We start from the raw sequence: 18,229 nt of genomic DNA, 5'->3' as shown, positions 1-18,229 counted from the left end.
TGGGGTTTCCTGCACCTTGTTCTGAAAGTTCTGGTTCCAGTCACTGTTTTACACAGGATACTAGACACATATGGCAATTTTTATGTTCCTGCTAGAATTGCAAGTTTTACAGTGCTGATCACGAATGCTTTACATGTCGTCCTTTATCAAAAAGGAATAAAAGCCCAGGAAATTCTGAAGCAGAGCTTTGATACAGTTCAAGTTGTAAACATATACTTAAATAGAACTTTTTAGTGGGGAAGTTGGGAAATCCAGAGTCCAGATTCCAATCACAACCTTAACTCTGCTCCTTCTATCCCTGACTATCCTACGCTTTGGCAGTTTTCACTTACAAGTCTGGATTTTTTTGTTTTAACAAGAGTGGAAAATTCAAATATAGGCGCTATAGCACTCTAACAAAATCCTTGTTGTCTGGACTTAGTGGATTTTTTTTTTTTTTGCTGCCAAATGCATTTAATTTTTTTTATAATTGTGTAAAAAGTAGCACAAAATCTTTGGTGCATATTTATGATGTTATATGGCTTCTGACTTCCCCTGTCCTGCTTTTTATTGGGTGGAGAGTTACACTTCTAGCTCTTGTTTTCCTTTGTACTTCTCAGTGACAATTTATTTACCCAGCCATGTGGCCAGGTTATGTAACTTGGCAAGTAAATCTCTCCACTCTTTTCCAGGCACGTGGTCTTAAGTTGCCTTAATTTTTTGATTAGTTTGAAATCGACGGATTAAACAGACTAAATTTTAATTTACATGCTTATCATTTGAAAATTGGTACTAGGAATCCAACCACGCTAATTTAATAGAAGTTTAAATTAGGGTCCAAGGTCCTGTTTACTGCCAATCCTTATGCAGAGAGAATGGCAGGTCTCAATAAAGTGGCTTGGTGTTCTTTATGCCATGTGATGTTTCCACAGAGTTCCCTGGAATACGGATTTTGGGTCATGGCCACAGAGCCAATCAAATCAATAGTTAAGTCTTTTGATTTCATAGTTTACTTTCTATAAGGAATTGATCTGACGTGTTCGAGGTCTATTTTAACACTAAATGGCTAGCCTGAGACGTAGCGCTAACGCTCCTTTTCCTTCCCCTCCAAGCCAGTGACACACACAGTGAAGTCAAGTGAAGTCATGTATCATGGCACACTGCTTCCTTTGACATCTGCAGCAGAAGACAATCCAGCTTGCTGGTGCCAGGCTTGTCTGCTTTCAGCATGTCAAGTGTTGTGGCGCAGTGTAAGGGCCAAGGCCACTTTGTGAAGTGTCTGCCCTTTGCCTGCGTTCTCAGAACATACCACTGTCTGCTCTTATAAAGCATTAGCACGTTAAGTAATTTTGGCTGTGGACTGTTCTGTCAGTTGTGCAGCGGTAAATTCTCTTGTCCTGCAAACTAGCTATGGGCAGGTCTTGTATTCTGGGGTGCAGTCCAGACCAGGGAGGGGTTTTGTCACAACCCATCCTGCAGCCTTGGGTGCTGCTGTAACTCCCAACCTGGGCCTCTGACAAACAGCATGTAGGTCACATGCTGAGTGTCTGCATATAGTCACAGCCCTGGTCCACCAACTCTGACCCCAGCAGCCTGTCAGGTACACACCAGCCCCGCTCTGGCTTCCAGCAGCCTTGGTTACGACCTTCAGGGTGACCCCAATACACTCGCAGTCCTGGATTTTCCCCAGAAAGGCGTGTTCTGCACTGCCCAGCACTCTCCTGGAGAGCTGGGATATTAGAGATCCATTGACACTGCAGGGGGTCAGTGTACAACAGTTTGCGACTTTAATTGGAGTTACCAAACAGTTCCGTTGAAACACAACACTGGATTGGTTTTGATTGAGTAAAACAAGTTTATTTAGTTACAAAGAGAGATTTTAAGTGAGTACAATTATAAGGCATTAAAGTCAGAAATGGCTACACGAGAAGCAGAGAAAAATGCTTTTTAGTAAGTAAACTTAACAAACTAGACTTGGTTCAAGGTAAAATCCTTACCACAGGTTCACAGCAATATTACTGATCAAATTTTCAAGTCAAGATCTCACACGAAGTCCAAAGGCTGGTTCCTTTATCTTCCTGGGTGGAATGGAGCAAGGAGAGGAGAGAGAGTTTGGGGTGTTTTTTGTCCCTCAATTTATAGTCCAGCCACCCTTTGAAATGCATTTTCCTGAGGGTTATCCCAGTTAAAGTTCCTTTCAGGTATGAGGTTGGAGGCACAGAGTCTCAATCTGTTCCAGCCCCCCTTCACCGCCAAAGAATGGCCGCTTGACCGGTGATTGCCAGTCAACTTTGACACCTGGCTAGAGGTGCCAGCTTGTCTTTTGTCTTTGAGAAACAGGTTTGCCCCCTCCTCAGACTTGCCTGGTAAACACATCTCAGTCATCATTTCAGCTTGTGTTCATAACTTTACAGATCACGTTGCTACGTACATTTCAGCATGACATTGACCAGCAAGCTTATTAGTTTTCAAATGATACCTCACAAGTTATGCCTTGCAGAAAAATGATTACAGTGGTATGTGGTGTGTGAATATGGGGAGGGACATTCGGCCACAGTGGCTTATGTAAGAGTTGATCCTTGTGCTTGCACTTCCTTGGAAGAGCTCATATTAAAATGTGAAAAAGCTCAGGGGCCCCTGTCATGCTGGTAATAGCGACACAGATCTGCTTCTAAGCTAGAGGCTAATATCTCAGTTTTATGACTCCTTTGCTAGGTTCTTGCATGGGCAGTACTTAGATTAGTACCTCTTCTTTCTGTTGGGTACTAAACTCTGATTGGGCTTTAACCTCTTCTGAAGAGAGGTAACAAATTCCATGATCTTTCCAGTGCTGCAGTAATCCAGAATCTACTCTATTCTTGTGTGGCTTGTGGCCAGTTCATCAATAGGGAAAATTGCAGCCTAGCAGCAAATCCTGAAGCTAGCTCATAGTAGAGGTCTACCATTGAGTAGTGTGCTTAATTTCTACTCTACGCATGCTCTCTTCTGTGGGAGATGGATACTGTGGTATGCTGTTAATCTTCATAACAGTTTTTTAAGCAAAATCATGTGGAAAGGAGGAATACAATAGATCCATTGGCATATAGCCAAGGTTCGCTTCTAGAGCAGCGGTTCTCAAACCGTGGATGGGAACCCCAAAGTGGATCAAGACCCCTTTTTAATGGGGTCGCCAGGGCTGGTGTCATAGGGTTATTCCCCACTTTGAACTTTAGCGTTCACAAGATGGGGACCTGCATGGACTCCTCTAAACTAAAATCCTAGTTTAGATCTGGTTCTCACTGCCACCAGTCAGTTTTTAAGTGTCTGACCCACTCCCTGTTCCCCCAAAACTCTCCCTGGGGAACCCAGATTCAAACTTGAATCTCAACACAAAGGGAAACAAACCATTTCCCTCCTGCCCTCTCCTAGCACTTAGGAGAGATACCTGGATTTAAATTCCTTGAATCAAACAAAGAGGGATTCACTTTTCCCCCTCCCCTTCTTCCCCCTCCCCCTTGTCCTTGGGAGAGATACCTTGATTCAAACTCCTTGAATCAAACAAAGAGGGATTCCCTATCCCTCCCCCTCCCTTTCCCCTAGTCCTTGGGAAAAATACCTTGATTCAAACTCCTTGAATAAAACAAAGAGGGATTCACTTTTGAAAATCCAAACAAGGGAAGAAATCAATCAAGTTCTAAAAAAGAAAAGATTTTATTAAAGAGAGAAAAAAAGTACACTATCTCTGTATTACCAGGATGCAAAAATACAGGGTCTAACTTATAAACCTGGAGAGAGACCCCCCCCTCCCACCTCCTCAGAATAATCATTAACAGCAAACAGAAATAAAGAATTTTTCCAGCAAACACACAATTGCAAATACAGAAAGTAACTCAAAAGACTAATCCGCCTTTTTAACTAATACTCACTATATTGAATAGAAGAGGCTATTTCAGGAAACTTGGAGAACTTGAAGGATATGACTGGCCTCTCTTAAATCCAAAAAGAGACTCAATCCAAAACAAAGGACACAGACAAAGACTTCCCTCCACAGAGATTTGAAATTATCCTGTCCCTTGATTGGTCCTCTGGTCAGGTGTTCATCAGGTTACTGAGCTTGTTAACCCTTTACAGGTAAAAGAGACCTTAACCCTGATCTGTTTATTTATGACAGCTGGTGTTAGACTTGCCAGGGCCAAAGCCCCACTGCCCAGGGCCGAAGCCTAAGCCTGAGGACTTCAGCCCTTGTGGTGGGGCTCAGGGTTACAGACCCCCCACTTGGGTCTGAAGCCCTCGGGCTAAGGCTTTGGCCCACCCACCTGGCGTCGTGGGGTCTGGGCTTTGGCGCTGGCCCCCCTTCCCAGGGTGGGCTCAGGCTCTGGTCCCCCTTCCTGGGGTCATGTAGTAATTTTTGTTGTCAGAAAGGAGTCATTTCTAGAGGCACAAAGAACATCATCTTCTTGTCTGTAGGTGAGCAACAGAGATATTAGTTAAGAGAAATCATCCCCACCCCGTGGGCAATATACCTAAGTTGTTACTGCACGTTCCTTGCTACGTATAGGATGATGTTGCCGTCATAAAGTAGTGGACTATGCTCCTTACCCTTGAATCTCATTTCTTCTTACAGTATGACTTCTCCCTGGAAAAGAGAACTATCGAGTGGGCGGAAGACATCAAAAAAATCCAAGCAGCTCAGAGAGAAGCAGAGCGAAAGGCTGCACAAGCAATAGCTAATTCCAGGGCTGCTTCAGACGACAACAGCAAAATGGGCTTCTCGGAGGCTGTGCCACTTCCCATTAACCCTATTCTCGCTAGTCTACAGCACAATAACATTCTTACTCCCACCCCTGCCAACAGCAGTGCCATAAAGCAAAAGGTCCTTAGTCCACCTTACCCAAAGGCAGACTTCAACCCAGCAGATTTTGAATGTGAAGAAGACCCATTTGACAATCTGGAGTTAAAAACTATTGATGAAAAAGAAGAATTGAAAAATATTCTTGGTACAACTGGGCCAATTGTCACCCAACTGTTGGAGAATAACTTGCCCAAAGTAGGGCTGGAGTCTGTGTTACAAGATCAGGAAGTTCTGGCATCCGTAGAAGGGGCTACCTTGGACTTCAAGCCCCTTCACAAACCCAATGGCTTTATCATTTTACCACAGTTGGAAAACTGTGAAAAGATGTCCCTGTCTTCCAAAGTGTCCCTCTCCCCCATCACGTCAGTGAGCAATATCAAATCTCTCTCCTTTCCCAAACTTGACTCGGATGAGAGCGATCAGAAAATGTCAAAGCTCACAAGCACTTTTCATAGCGCTACCTGTCTCCACAACGGCACTTTCCTCAGCTCTTCACAGGCCTGCTCTCCGAGTAAGGCTAGCGAACTCAACGGACACCATGTTGTTGGACTTTCTGCTTTACATGTGGACAGTGGAATGGAGACGTCGACATTATCCTCTTCATCCAGGCTGCCTTCCCTATCTGTGTCAACACCTTGTACAGAAGAACAGTCATCTCAAAACACAGCAACCAAGGTAAGGATTCAACAGGTTAAAATAAGTTTGGGGTGTTCAAGGGGAAGGTGAATGTGACTCATATTTCTAAAATGTATCCTGTAGCTTTCTTTGATTTACTACTCGGATGTGGGCTGCTGACAATACGTATCCCCTCATGCATTGCTCCATCTTGATCTAAATGGAAAACTGATCAGCTAAAGATGAAACATTGGATGCTGGGAGTTAGTCTCAGAGGATCACATGTCGCTGGGTTGGATGTAGACAGCTGTAGTCTAATTCACTTTAGGCCATGAGGTGTTCTCTAGCTCCTGGCAAGTTGCTAAAGGTATTTGTGGTAAGAGATCTTGGACATGTTGGGTTTCAGGCTCTGGTAAGATTTTTTTTTTTTTGCTGCTATATTCTCATACATTCTGGCTGTTCACCCCAAACTGAGACATTCATTTCTAAACTACCACAATGGATTTAATCAAATGCTTTATGCAAACATTCCGTTGAAATGCTTGTGTTAGGAATGTCCGAGGATGGTCAGTAGAGAGACATAGCATCTCCACGCAGGACACTTTGAGATGACTTTATTAAGCTGCAAAAAGTGATACGGCTTATAACTCAAGAGACTGATGCAGACCGTGGTAGTGCAAATATCCCCACTTCCCTTGTAGAACTGTGTGCTTCAGTTCTGACCTGTACAATAAACTGTGCACTGGCAGCCACTCCTTTTAATTCTCTTCCCTCCAGCATCCCCTCCAAACGCATAAGGGGGCTTTTATTTGAGTGAAAATGACCCTTGTCTGAAATCTGGTACCTGCTTTTCTCAGGCCTGAACCTGGGCCGAAAGTGCCTTGCTGCTCTGAGGTCCTTTTGACAGTTCTACAGATCAGTCTCAAACCACCAGGACTGTAAAATCGGCTGCTGTACAGTAATAAAAATGGTCTGAAAAAGTGCTTGGAATAAGTTAGATGTTTTCTGTGCTCTGAGTTCTAGATCTACTTTGTTATGACTAGTAAATGCTTCTAAACATTTGGCTCTGGCCTAGAGATCAGAGACCATTTCAGTCCAGCATAACTTGAAGGGAAGAAGCAAACTTTGCTTGCTCCATCTGTTCCTTTTCCCTTCAAAACATAGGCTGAACTTTCTCAAAGAACCGAAGGGATTTGAACATCCAGTTCCCATTAAAACGAATGGAAATTGGACATTCAGACCCCATACTTGGCTCTGAAAATCTCAACCCTAGCTATTGCAGGGAAGGGTTTGAAGGTAGGCTGCAGGGAGACCCCTCGTGTTCCATATAAAACATTACATCTTGGTGCTGTGGTAACACTGGAATACATTCTCCACTCAAAGGCATTGTAGATTGCTACGTGACACTGGAGTTCAGAAGCGAATGACCTAGCACACGCCCAAACAAAGGGGTAGAGAGCCCTTGAGGAATACTTGCCTTTTGGTGATCGTTCTACCACAGTCACTAGATACAGCCTTGAAACCAAAGTCCATCAATAAGTTGGCAGGTGTAGGCACGTGTAGCGCTAATACGGAAACCCAGCATTTTGGAAAATAACTAGTCGTTGGAGCAGAGCAAAAGTGATGAGTTTTACCTTTAGCAATAAAAATAGCATTGTGCAGAGGCAAACACTGTTAATCCAGAATGCAGCAGGAAAAGAAAATCTGTCCAACCCATCAGTGAGCAGTCATTGCTCTGAATATTGTTTCTTATTAGAGAGCATCATTCGTCAAACCGGGTGGCTGTGATAGCTTTATCTTCACACATGTCTTAGGCAGAATATCTTGTGGCTCTAAGAGCTTGAGAAGAGAGAGATGAAAATCTAAATAGCACTGCTGAGCAGCTAGAGTTAGTGAGATGTGACCGTCGCTGGGCCCATCTACACTAGAGAAACTCTTGCAAGCCCAAGGAGGCAGGCACTCTTTAGGATGCTTCAGGGAGGATAAGGACTTGTGCACAGACATGAAGGAAATTGCTCAATAATTAGATTGAATTGCAAGAGAAGCTTCCCACACTTGAGATGTGTTTCCCAAGGAAGGGGATGGACGTCTCCTCAGTTGAGACACTTAACGCTAGACTGGACAACGTTGTAGGGAAAAATGCTGTTGGAACAATATTTTAGAGCTAAGAAATAGGTACGCTGACATAACTGGGCTCTCCTGTCTCGAATTTCTAGGAGTCTTAACAATAAGCTGGAGGGTTTTTTGGATTCCCATGTTATAGTCTTAAGGACTTGGGAAATATACTCTTGTTCAGAAGATCATGGTTGTACGGATGAAAGCCGGGATCGTCTGAGGTAATTTTGAAGGTTTCGTCTATTAAGAGCAGATCTTGACATCTGGGGTAAAACGTCCATACAGAGCCTCTTCCTGTCCGTCCTCAGACGGGCTGTCTGCCCCATTTGGGAAGCACCAGGATCATCCACGTGTGTCTTGGTGTCCCATCACAACTTCGTTTCCTGTAGCTGAGATAGGCTTTGGTGGTTTGGATTTGAGTTACTTGTTAATGTTTGAATAACTGCCGATAGAGACTAGATTTTTATGGTGGTTGCGTAAGAATACTGGTCATTTTAAACTGGGACTTACCTGAAACTACACAAGTTGTCTTTTGTTGTAAAAGTGGCTTCCTCTTCCTCTTCTGAGTTTAGATCTTTAGATGCTGAACTTCTTGGCCTCTGCCCTGCTGTATGTCATACACAGTGTCTGGCAATTGGTGATCTTCACAATTCAGTTTACACAAAGTAGGCAAGAAGACAAATAGAAAAACTACCTGTGAGGACTATTGGATTGAAATTTAAATGGATCTGGGTGTAGCGTTGACAAATGAAGTGCAGGCTTCATTTTGTGATGCGTGCTGTTTCTACCCGGTGCTGCTTAGGATGAGGGTATTGACAGTTGGGCTATTGGTATAATTATATACTGAATTTTTGATGTCACTCGACGCTTTCAGTGGACTTCCTATCTGATCTTTGTTGTGGTTTCTGGCCTGTCCAGTATAAGGCAACAGTATTGCCAAAGCATGCACAGGGCAGGTGCTGAGCCACAATCCTGTAGGTACATTCAACATAGGCTTGTGGTTTATAGAAGTGCAGGTTGGTGAGCGTGTTGAATGGTTTTCACTTGTTCCTTTCTCACCAGTTTCCTCTGGAGTTTTAATTTCCTCCTTTGGTTGGGAATATTTTTGGGGAGGCGGACAATGAGGAGCAACTGGCCTCTTCTCATGTCTCCTGCCTCCCCCGAAGATTAAGCAGCTCTGGGATGTACCATTAATTAACTTGACCTACTGTTGCCCCACAGAAATCAGACATCCTGGGACAAATCAGAATCTGAATACATGAGCCTTCTCTAACAAGTGTCTGCTCCCAGAAGAGAATCCACTTACTGTCCCGCCAGCACCGAAGTGATATCAACTATGAATAACTGTAAAGTCACATTCTCTTGGGGTGAGGCTGGAATAGCTGATTGGGAACAAGTGAAGTGAAATGAGACAGAACTACCTCTATGAGTTGGATGCTGCTCATTGGCTTTCTTATTTAAATGCTTTTAGGTAAGCCAGATCTGGCTGGCGTGTGGACCAGATGCAGTCCAGGATCATCAGTGGTTTCAGCACAATAGTAAGGGCTGTGGAGAATGTGGCATGCTAGTATACAACACTTTTCCTAGCCAAGCAAATCTCTGCTTGAAATCTCTGTACTTACATTTCTCCAAATGGCTTTTAGCCATCTGGTCAGAGGAAGCTGTGGGGAGAAAGCTTTCTGAAGAGGGAACTCAGATGATGACTTCCTCTGAGCTCCAGTTATAATCCAGGTCCTGCTGTCACACCCACAATAAATAGGCAACTTACGTTTTTGTAAGATTGAAAATGGTGCTGGTGAGTTTTGAGAGCGTGCTCACGTCATACTTCAAGCCTGTAAAGTTCTGGCAACCAACTTTAGAGCTATTGTATTGCGATGAAGCATTGCATGTTGGGATGTGTAGTCTGAAGGCTTCTCTCCATGGATAGGTGCAGCCTGCACCTTTCTGTTCAAATAGATGGGGCCCTCAGGCTCCTGGCAAGTTTCCATGGTTGGGTGCAGTTGGTCCAGCCTGGAATAAGTCTGAGTGGGCCCGAATTCCAGTTAGCTGGATGGTGGCCTGTGCTGATTTAGTAGTGTGTAAGCAATACCTTTCTGCTGCGCATGTGAAAGGGGAGCAAATCTTTAACTGGGCTAGAGACACGCAGCTGATCAGCTTCCAGTATTTGATACACGAATGCTCCTGAACTTAGAATTTTAATCTAGATAACAGGCAAACCCAAGATCCATTGGGCATTTTAAACAGTCACGGGAGAACCCAAAGCTGCTTTCTGGAGCCTGGGATGGGAGGGTTAGAAACTGGATCAGAGACCAAACAGAGTAGGAATAAGTGGCCAATTTTCAACATGGCAAAAGATTAACAGTGAGCCCTTCCCACCCCCCAGCTTCTAGACAAAGTGTGTTTCGATCGGTGAAAGGGTAGTGAAAAAAGCAGGCCTTGTTTGGCTGCATCAAGAATGGGATAGGTAGAAAATTCTGTCATGTAAATATCAGTGTTATGCTCTCACCTAGAATACTGCAGTCAGTTGTAGGCACCTCAGAAAAGAATATAGTCAAAGGGATAATGAAATGGGCCCCAGAAGTAGCTAGAGGCCTAGAGAGTAGAAATAATGGGCTTGTTTAGTTTGAGAAGACCAGTAAGGGGGGATGAAAGAGACACACAGTGCTGAATGGGTAAGAGGAGGCAAATTGCTGGGTGTCCCTTTTACTTTCATAATACAAACTCAGAGGGACATTCAATGAAATCTGTCGGCAACAGCCTTAAACTGATAAAGGGAAATACTTTAATCAGCTTGTGGAACTCTGCTGCAAGCCATCACTCAGGTCAAGAGTTTAGTAGGCTTCAGCAATCTATTGGACATTTATATGGATAATTAGCATCCACAATTACATTAGATTAAAATGTTTTAGAATTATTCCGAGAAGGGCTATAAATCCTTCCTCTTTGGGCCATCTGCTGACTGACAGGTTGGGAAGAAACCTCTTTTATAGGCAGGCTGTTCTGTAATTCTCTACTACAGGATGTCTTACTTTTTGTTGTCAGTGACAGGTGTGTACTGGTCGGACCAATGGTCCGACCCAGTATGGCAATTGTTGTTCCTCTACCCATCTTTCCTGACTCTGTCCTTCCAGGCCCCCTCTCTCACTAGGAACTTTGTTTGCCAGTATAGTAGACATCGCTTCAATCTTCTCATTAATCTGTTGTTTTTACAGGTACAGCCAGACTACAAGGAATCAGAGTTCCCTATGGTAAGTCCCCAAATACCTACATAAATTAGTATGTTGCATAGTCCATTCTTAAATTACCCATACATTGGTGATGTTCTTTTGTGTGAAGGCAGCAATGAATGGCTCCTCTGAGTGTACTGACAGTTAAAGTGGTCAGCACCTGGGTGTGGTCATCTGTACCTTCTGAGGGCCAGGAGTTGCTTCTGCTTATTCCATAAATGCTCTTTTTGTTACCTAATCTCTCTAGCTGGCTGTCATCTCATGATGACAGAGCTCGGCTAAATTAGCGAACGTAGTTCTAGTACCTTTCAAAGTAGAAGCGGCTATCAGGTGAGGAACTGCCGAGGGTGATCCTAGAAGAGATCACTGGGAGTGGAGGGAATGTTTTTGTGTGCCACTGCTCAGTTTCATCCCAACAGTGATTGGTCTCCCAAAGGAAGTGTGGGAAGTCCTGCTTTATTAATTTCCAACGAGATCAGATAACTCCTTCAGAGTCCTGTAAGGAGGAGTCCCACACTGGCCAGGGAGGGGAAAGGCCTGGTGCTGGGATAGAGCTGTATCCCCACTCATTTCTGCTTGGCTTCCCATTCCTAGGTAACGCACCAAAACTTCACAGCGTCTAAAGTGCCCAGTCACACCAGCTGCACTAAATGGCCGAGTGGCCCCACGTACTCAGACGTGCTGCAGGCCCTGTCGGCCAGTGAGAGGCAGTGTGTGGAGACAGTCGTCAACATGGGATACTCTTACGAAGACGTCATGACAGCCATGAAGAAGAAAGGACAGAATATAGAACAGGTAAAAGCTCTGGCAAAGGAGTGGGAGCTCCAAAGGTGCAGCCATCTCTGTCAGCGTGAACCCCGTGGCCTTACAAAAACCAAAACACTTAGGACCTAAGGGAGGTCTGGAGTTTTCTGTAATTTGCAGATTAATGGGGAATGAATTTTGGAGGTGAAGTGGGGGTGTCACTAGTACCAGGTGAACTGGCTACAAGGAAAGTGCGTCCGTTGGCTGCGGCCAGTGGCAGCTTCAGATGTGAGACGTTCCTTAGGTCAGCCCCAGCCTAGAAATGCTTCCTGCCCACTGTTACGAGATTGGAGAACCTCAGCCACACGTGGCCTTTCCTCTTTTCGGGGGAGAGACGCTGGGCTTGGAGATCTAGACTTCAGGTGAGGGACTTCAGCATGGACCTTCGCCTTGCTCAGATACAACGGCGGTGAAAGCCACACAACTGGGCCAACTGCAGTTACAGGTGCCTGAAGGCTTTTCTGCAGGCTCACTATTTGGGAGATCTTGGCCCAATATTCCCTCTAATTTTCCCCACGCGTGTGCGGAATGAATTTTGTGCGCCCCAAAATGGAGGTGTGTGACACCCTGTGTGTACGACCCTGTGTGACGCACCATCTCCATATTGGTGCACATAACATTCATGTGGCAGGGCTGGGGCAGAGGGTTGGGGTGCAGGGGCGTGCGGGCTCAGGGGTGGGGCTGGGGATGAGGGGTTTGGGGTGCAGGCTGCCCTGGGGCTATGGTGGGGAGAGAGTACTTCTCCCCCCCCCTCCCCCACCGCAGCAGCACCTGGGATGTGGGGGGTAGGTGCCTCTCCCCACCCCAGGCGCTCTGGGGCTGGGGCCACGGGCTAAGCACCTCTCCCCCAGCTGTGGCAGGTCCGGGCTGGGGTGGGGCCGCGGGGTAGGCGCGGCAGGGCCAGGGCTGGGCTGTGGCCGCATTATAGGTGCACCTTCTCCCGGCCGCAGCAGGTCCGGGTCTGGCCTGGAGCTGGCGGGGAGAGGCAAATCTCCCTGCTGCAGCCCTGAGCACCTGCACAGCGCTTAATAGGCTGCTGTGCGGCCGTGTGGCCGCGCAGCTTAGAGGGAACTTAGCCTTGGCCCCAAAGGGTTTGATGGGGTACAAATGACACATGCTGGCTTTAGCAGCAATGCAGCAGCTGGCTCTTTTGAGAGTGTGGCGTTCTTCAGGCATTGCAGCATATGGTGCAGACGGCCTCAGCAAGGTCAGGTCACAGAGCTCACTTTATTGCACAGTGAAGTGGCAGTTACGAATCTGTTGGATCAGTTTCAGACCCAGAAAATGTTTCTGCCCAAAAAAAATGGGGAAGAATGTTGCCAAATTTTCCTTATTCTTCCTGTTGCTCTGTGCCCTCTTCAGAGCGTCTCCCTGGCCACCAGGAGCACAGAGGGGGGTGGGTTTAGTGCCCCATCAGTTTGTAGAAAGGATACTTTGTATTGGCTGCTTGAGTGATTCATCATCTTTCCAGCCACTAGCAAACGTAAAGCCTCTTTGTACTCTAGAGCAGTGATTCTCAACCAGGGGCAGGCGTTCCCCCTAGGGGTATGCACGAGTTTTCCAGGGGGTGCAGCAACTCGTGCAGGTATTTGCCTAGTTTTACAACAGGCTGCATAAAAAGCACCAGTGAAGTCAGTACCAATTAAAATTTCATACAATGCCTGGTTTCTACTGCTCTATATGCTGAAGTATAGAAGTACAGCATTTATATTCCAATTGATTTATTTTACAATTATATGGTAAAAATGAGACAGTCGGCCATTTCCCAGTAATAACGTGCTGTGACACTTCTGTATTTTTATGGCTGATTTTTTGTATGCAAGTGGTTTTTAAGTGAGGTGAAACTTGGGGGTGCGCAGCACAGAGCAGACTCCTGAATCGGGTGCAGGAGTCTGGAAATGTTGAGAGGAGCAACAAAGAGCTGGCAGTCTTGGCGTATGTGACTTCTGGAGACTCTGCATAAGGTGCCAAGTTATGAAAAGTCCAACTTCAGCGTTGGGTGGCTGGAGAGTGGCGGCTGCTGGCCGAGGGCCCAGCTCTGCAGGCAGCAGCACAGAAGTAAGGGTGGCAATACCATAAGAACGGCCGTACTGGGTCAGACCAAAGGTCCATCCAGCCCAGTATCCTGTCCTCTGACAGTGGCCAATGGCAGGTGCCCCAAAGGGAATGAACAGACAGGTTATCATCAAGTGATACCATCCCAGGCCATCCTTACTTCTGTGCTGCTGCTGGCAGTGGCTCTGCCTTCAGAGCTGGGCTCCTGGCCAGCAGCCGCTGCCCTCTGGCTGCCCAGCTCTGAAGGCAGCGCCACCACTAGCAGCAGCATAGAAGTAAGGGTAGCAGTACCATGATCCCCTCCTCTCTACAATAACCTCCCCCACAACTCCCTATTGGGTCAGGACCCCTACAGTTACAATATCCTGACATTTCAGATTTAAATAGCTGAAATCATGAAATTTACTATTCTTAAAATCCTATGCCTGTGAAATTGACCAAAATGGACCGTGAATTTGGCTCTTTATCTCAGGAGAGCATCCAGTAAGCTGAACTGATCTCAAAAGGTGCGACAGCTTTCAGATTGGATCAGCTCCCTGAAGTCTGTGGGGAAACCAGGGTTCAAAAGAGTTTTCATCTTGATCATTGAACTCTCAGCAGGGCGTTAAAAATGGTTGCTGTGTAGGAGTACTAGCCACTTCTGAAAAAAATGCCTTGATGGCAGAGATTTCATGAGCATTGAAAGGCAAAAGAATGGCCAGCCTTTAATTTATAGACTGCTTCTGGCTGAAGGAGTGAAAACCAAAGCTTACGGAGGGAGAGAATGAAAGGCCAAAAGAGTTTAGTTCAGCTTCTCTGAACGAGTTCCCGTGCTGAGAACCTGTTAGTCGCGACAAGGACATTCTCTAAGCAGTTAGTGAAGCCCTGTCAATGGGCTGTGGGGCAAGTGGGGTGAGTAGTCGAGTGATGAGTTACTCTCCTATCTAATTTTCCCCCCACAGGTTCTTGATTATCTGTTTGCACACAGCCAGCTTTGTGAGAAGGGCTTCGATCCTCTCCTTGTCGAAGCAGCTCTCGAAATGTACCAGTGTTCAGAGAAGAAGGTGAGGCTGTCCTGGTTACATGCCAAGGGGAGGTGCTTTGCTGTGTTGTGGTTATTTCACTGACTTTCAGAGAGCATCTCTCGCGGTGGAAGTCGAGCGAATGCCTGTTCGGCCATTGAGAAACCACTTACTTGGGAGCGGTTCTGTTCCGATTATAGAATTGTTTCCTCCACTTCCAAATGTCAGCCACTTTCAGTAGTTTTGCTACTGCAACATTTGCATGAAAACTGGAGACCAGCTTTGAGGTCTCATCTGCTCCAGCTGCCTTGCTTGAAGTCCTGCATCCGTTTGTGCCACCAACTGCTTGCTGCAGCTGATGTCACAAAGGACTGATTTCAGCAGCAGTAAATTACTTTAAACTCTGATTTTGTTTTAATGCCAGAGCCTTGGCTCCTGAGAGGCTGGGAAGGTGACTGTAAGAAGGGTTGGTGTTTAATCTCCCGGACGCTAAGGATCATTGCATTCACTGTCCAAACACTGCACTGAGGTCTTGGGGCTCGTGTCCTGAGCACTTCAAGGGTGAGGCTGTGCCCTCAGCTTGTGCCCTGTGCCCCCATTACTCCACCATTCCCTCTTTACAATGAGCCGTCTCCTGACTTACGTCTTTGACAGCAAGACTAGACAGCCAGCCTCACCCCACCCATCTGTTCCACATAGTCGCTGCTCCTTCAGCTTTAGCTTGTGCTGCTGGTACATGCCAACTCCCCTGCTCTTTCCTGAACTCAGGATGGGAATGGGACTTGGCAGAAGGAGGATCAGGCAGGCACAAGGGGCAGCTCCTGGCATGGCAGAGGTGGAGTGGCGTGGACTTGGCTGCAGGAAGGAATCTGCACCCAGCCCCTCCTGTAAACCTGGCAACCAAACCAGCCTCACCCGAACCCAGGAAATAGCCAGTCCTTAGGTGACACCCACTTTGGGAAAAGCTACACAAGTTTAGTGGGAGAGGGGGAAGCCAGGGGACTTGTTAGGGACGTGAGTTGCAAATGAAACCGCTTTCTGTGAATTCACAATTCCGATGTCTCCTCCTTCTGTCAGCCCTGGGGGTGTCTGCTGAGACTCAGGGCTCCCAGTTCTGGTGGTGCTGTTGGTGGACACCTGTCTGCTGGAAACTGGGTTGATCCCACCAAGAGCCATGTGATAGCAAGGGCACTTGTACAGTTCCCAGACTCAGCCCCAGGAGCCTTTAGCTTCTAAGAAGCATGGTCACGACTTCAAATTGATACAACTTTCGGATGCAGCAGAAACTGAAAGGGGAGGCTTTGGCCTGCATGGCCAGGGCAGGGTTCAGACTGGTTCTGTCCCATCCTTGGGAAAGGCCCAGGAAACCAGCAGGCTCTGGGTGGCCTCAGTGAAGAGCATGTTGGGGACTGATCCCTAACTCTCGATGGAGACTGTGTAGGCCCCAGTGATGGTCTTTAGCCTAGAATGGTTAATTCACGCAACAGAAGCTAATGGTGCAGAACAGACGCACTGCAGCCCAAGCTTCATTGCCTGCTGGTTTCCTTAGTAGTAATAGGACCACCACAGTGCCTAGGAGCCCTCATCCTAGATCGGCCCCCCTTGTGCTAGATGTTGTATGAACACAGGCCTGGCTGAAAGAGCTAGCAGTCTGAGTGTGAGTCGAGACTGACGCGGGAGTACAAGGAAGCGATGAGCAGCGTAGGTCAACATGCGGGCAGTGGTCTCTGACACCAGCCGTCTAACCATGGTGCAGCTTCTTGTAGGGATTACAAAGGCAAAGGAGGGTTTTGAAGGTGGATAATGAGCACAGCCAAATGGCGGCCATGCCGCTAAGTGTGCGTCCTTTAAACAAATGCGGTTGAACTGGTTTGTCTCGGGCATCTGGGAGTTTTGGCCATTAACTGAGCAGCCCCCATTCTGGCCAGTGGCAGGAGACCAGCCCTGCATTGCCTTCCCAGCCCTCTGTCAGCATCCCCTGAATCAAAGCTGAACCTTCCCCTTCTCAAACCCTGAATGTGTCTCTCTCTTCTAGACAACAGAACTTCTCCAGCTCATGAGTAAATTTAAAGAAATGGGCTTTGAACTGAAAGACATTAAGGAGGTCTTATTATTACATAACAATGACCAGGACAATGCTTTGGAAGATCTAATGGCCCGTGCTGGAGCCAGCTGAAGACGCAGGGGTTCTTGGAGTATAACGGAGAGCGCCTCCAGGGGAAGGCAGCCTGCCCGTGTGACCAGACCTCTGCCATCTTCACAGCCGAAGAGTGTGACGTGCTCTCTCTTTGGGAAGAAGCCCTGCGTTTCGTGTACATTGGAGAAGGCGACTGACCGAGCCCATCTGCGTGCGTCACTCCAGCGCGCTCTTCCCATTGAGAGGAGTTAAACTTCCTTTCTTAAATTAAATTTTGAAAGTGCCCTTTCCTAGGTTCCCTTTTCTGGTTTGGCCACGAAGAATTTAGGCTGCCCGACCTCTACTGGAATTGTACATAGACAAAGCTGGAAGTATTTTTTTTTTTTTTTTTTCCTCACTGTTGCACTGGACTTGGACAGAGGAATGCAAAGTTGGTTTTGAAACAAGAATGCTCTGGTCCGTTGAAGCTGCTTTCATGGTGTCAGCTTCTACTGAAACACTGGCTGTATCACAGTTCAGAGTAACTGAAGTTGACGTTTAGTGCAATGGATTTTAATTTTTATTGGGTTGAGAATTAGTCTGTAACTTAGTGGAACACTGGTTTCTAACCTGTCGCTATGCATAAAGAGAGAAGCCGTTCCTTTCCCTCTTGTTTTTGGCCCTTCTGCCACACACAGGTGTCCAGTGCTTGAGTGGTGTGTAAACAGAGTCTTTTCACAACAGGTAAGCTCTGAACTCTAGCTGGACTCACAGCCAGTGGCTCGTCCTTGAACCGAAGCGGTCAGAGCTGGGCCTCTGCAATCTCTCCCCTCCAGGTTTATAGGTTATTTAAACAAATGCCCTCCTAGGAAATGAGTTGATGGTCTGTTTTAAATGATATTCAGTGTGAAGCGGGGGGGTTCTCTTTCAAGCACTTTCTTTAAATACAAACAATATACTCACTGCATTAGTTCCATTGCCCCCCACACTGCTTTAGTTACATATTCAATAACATCTAGTAATGGACATCAGTTTTTTGTTGGGTTTTGATAGTTCAAAGTGTATTATGTTGTACATTGTTAAAGATCTAAATACATAAAATATAAGCAGTTTCTTGATGAATCTTTAATTTGCTAAATATTTTGATTCTGTAGAAAACTACTAATAAAACCCTAAAATGGAATTCCCAGTGTCCCGTTTCTCTCTCTTACGCTCTGGTTTCAGTAGAGGAGGTGAACCCCTGTTGTTACAATTGGGAGGAGGGATGTAATCATAATCAGGCCCATCTAGTAGGTCCTCCAAACCCAGGCAGTTCCTGCCACGCCCAAATGCTCCATGCTTGTATTATGTCTATATGACAGAGCTGGACACAACTCACAAGGAACTATCAGAACAGTTTTTTAAATGTCACTGTTACAGAGACTCTCACTTGTCTGTGTTGTTTGCTCCTTACTTCTGAAAGTTGAATTTTTCCCCATGAAAAATC

At 46.3% G+C, this 18,229-nt stretch overlaps 1 protein-coding gene across 1 annotated transcript in view; it reads left to right on the top strand.

Annotated features, from left to right (window-relative positions):
- Nucleotides 1-17,926, top strand: part of UBAP1 (ubiquitin associated protein 1) — a 60,524-nt gene extending 42,598 nt beyond the window's left edge. The window contains exons 4-8 of the mRNA XM_039545186.1: nucleotides 4,583-5,485; nucleotides 10,753-10,788; nucleotides 11,362-11,562; nucleotides 14,568-14,669; nucleotides 16,663-17,926. Of these exons, the coding sequence (XP_039401120.1) occupies nucleotides 4,583-5,485; nucleotides 10,753-10,788; nucleotides 11,362-11,562; nucleotides 14,568-14,669; nucleotides 16,663-16,803 (1,383 nt within the window). The 3' untranslated portion in view covers nucleotides 16,804-17,926. The remainder of the gene's footprint in view (nucleotides 1-4,582; nucleotides 5,486-10,752; nucleotides 10,789-11,361; nucleotides 11,563-14,567; nucleotides 14,670-16,662) is intronic.
- Nucleotides 17,927-18,229: the final 303 nt, after the last annotated feature.

Source organism: Mauremys reevesii, linkage group 6, assembly GCF_016161935.1.
Source record: "Mauremys reevesii isolate NIE-2019 linkage group 6, ASM1616193v1, whole genome shotgun sequence".
Classification (NCBI taxonomy): domain Eukaryota; kingdom Metazoa; phylum Chordata; order Testudines; family Geoemydidae; genus Mauremys; species Mauremys reevesii.
The sequence above is the reverse complement of the archived record's forward strand: the minus strand, read 5'-3'. Positions and strand labels throughout refer to the sequence as shown.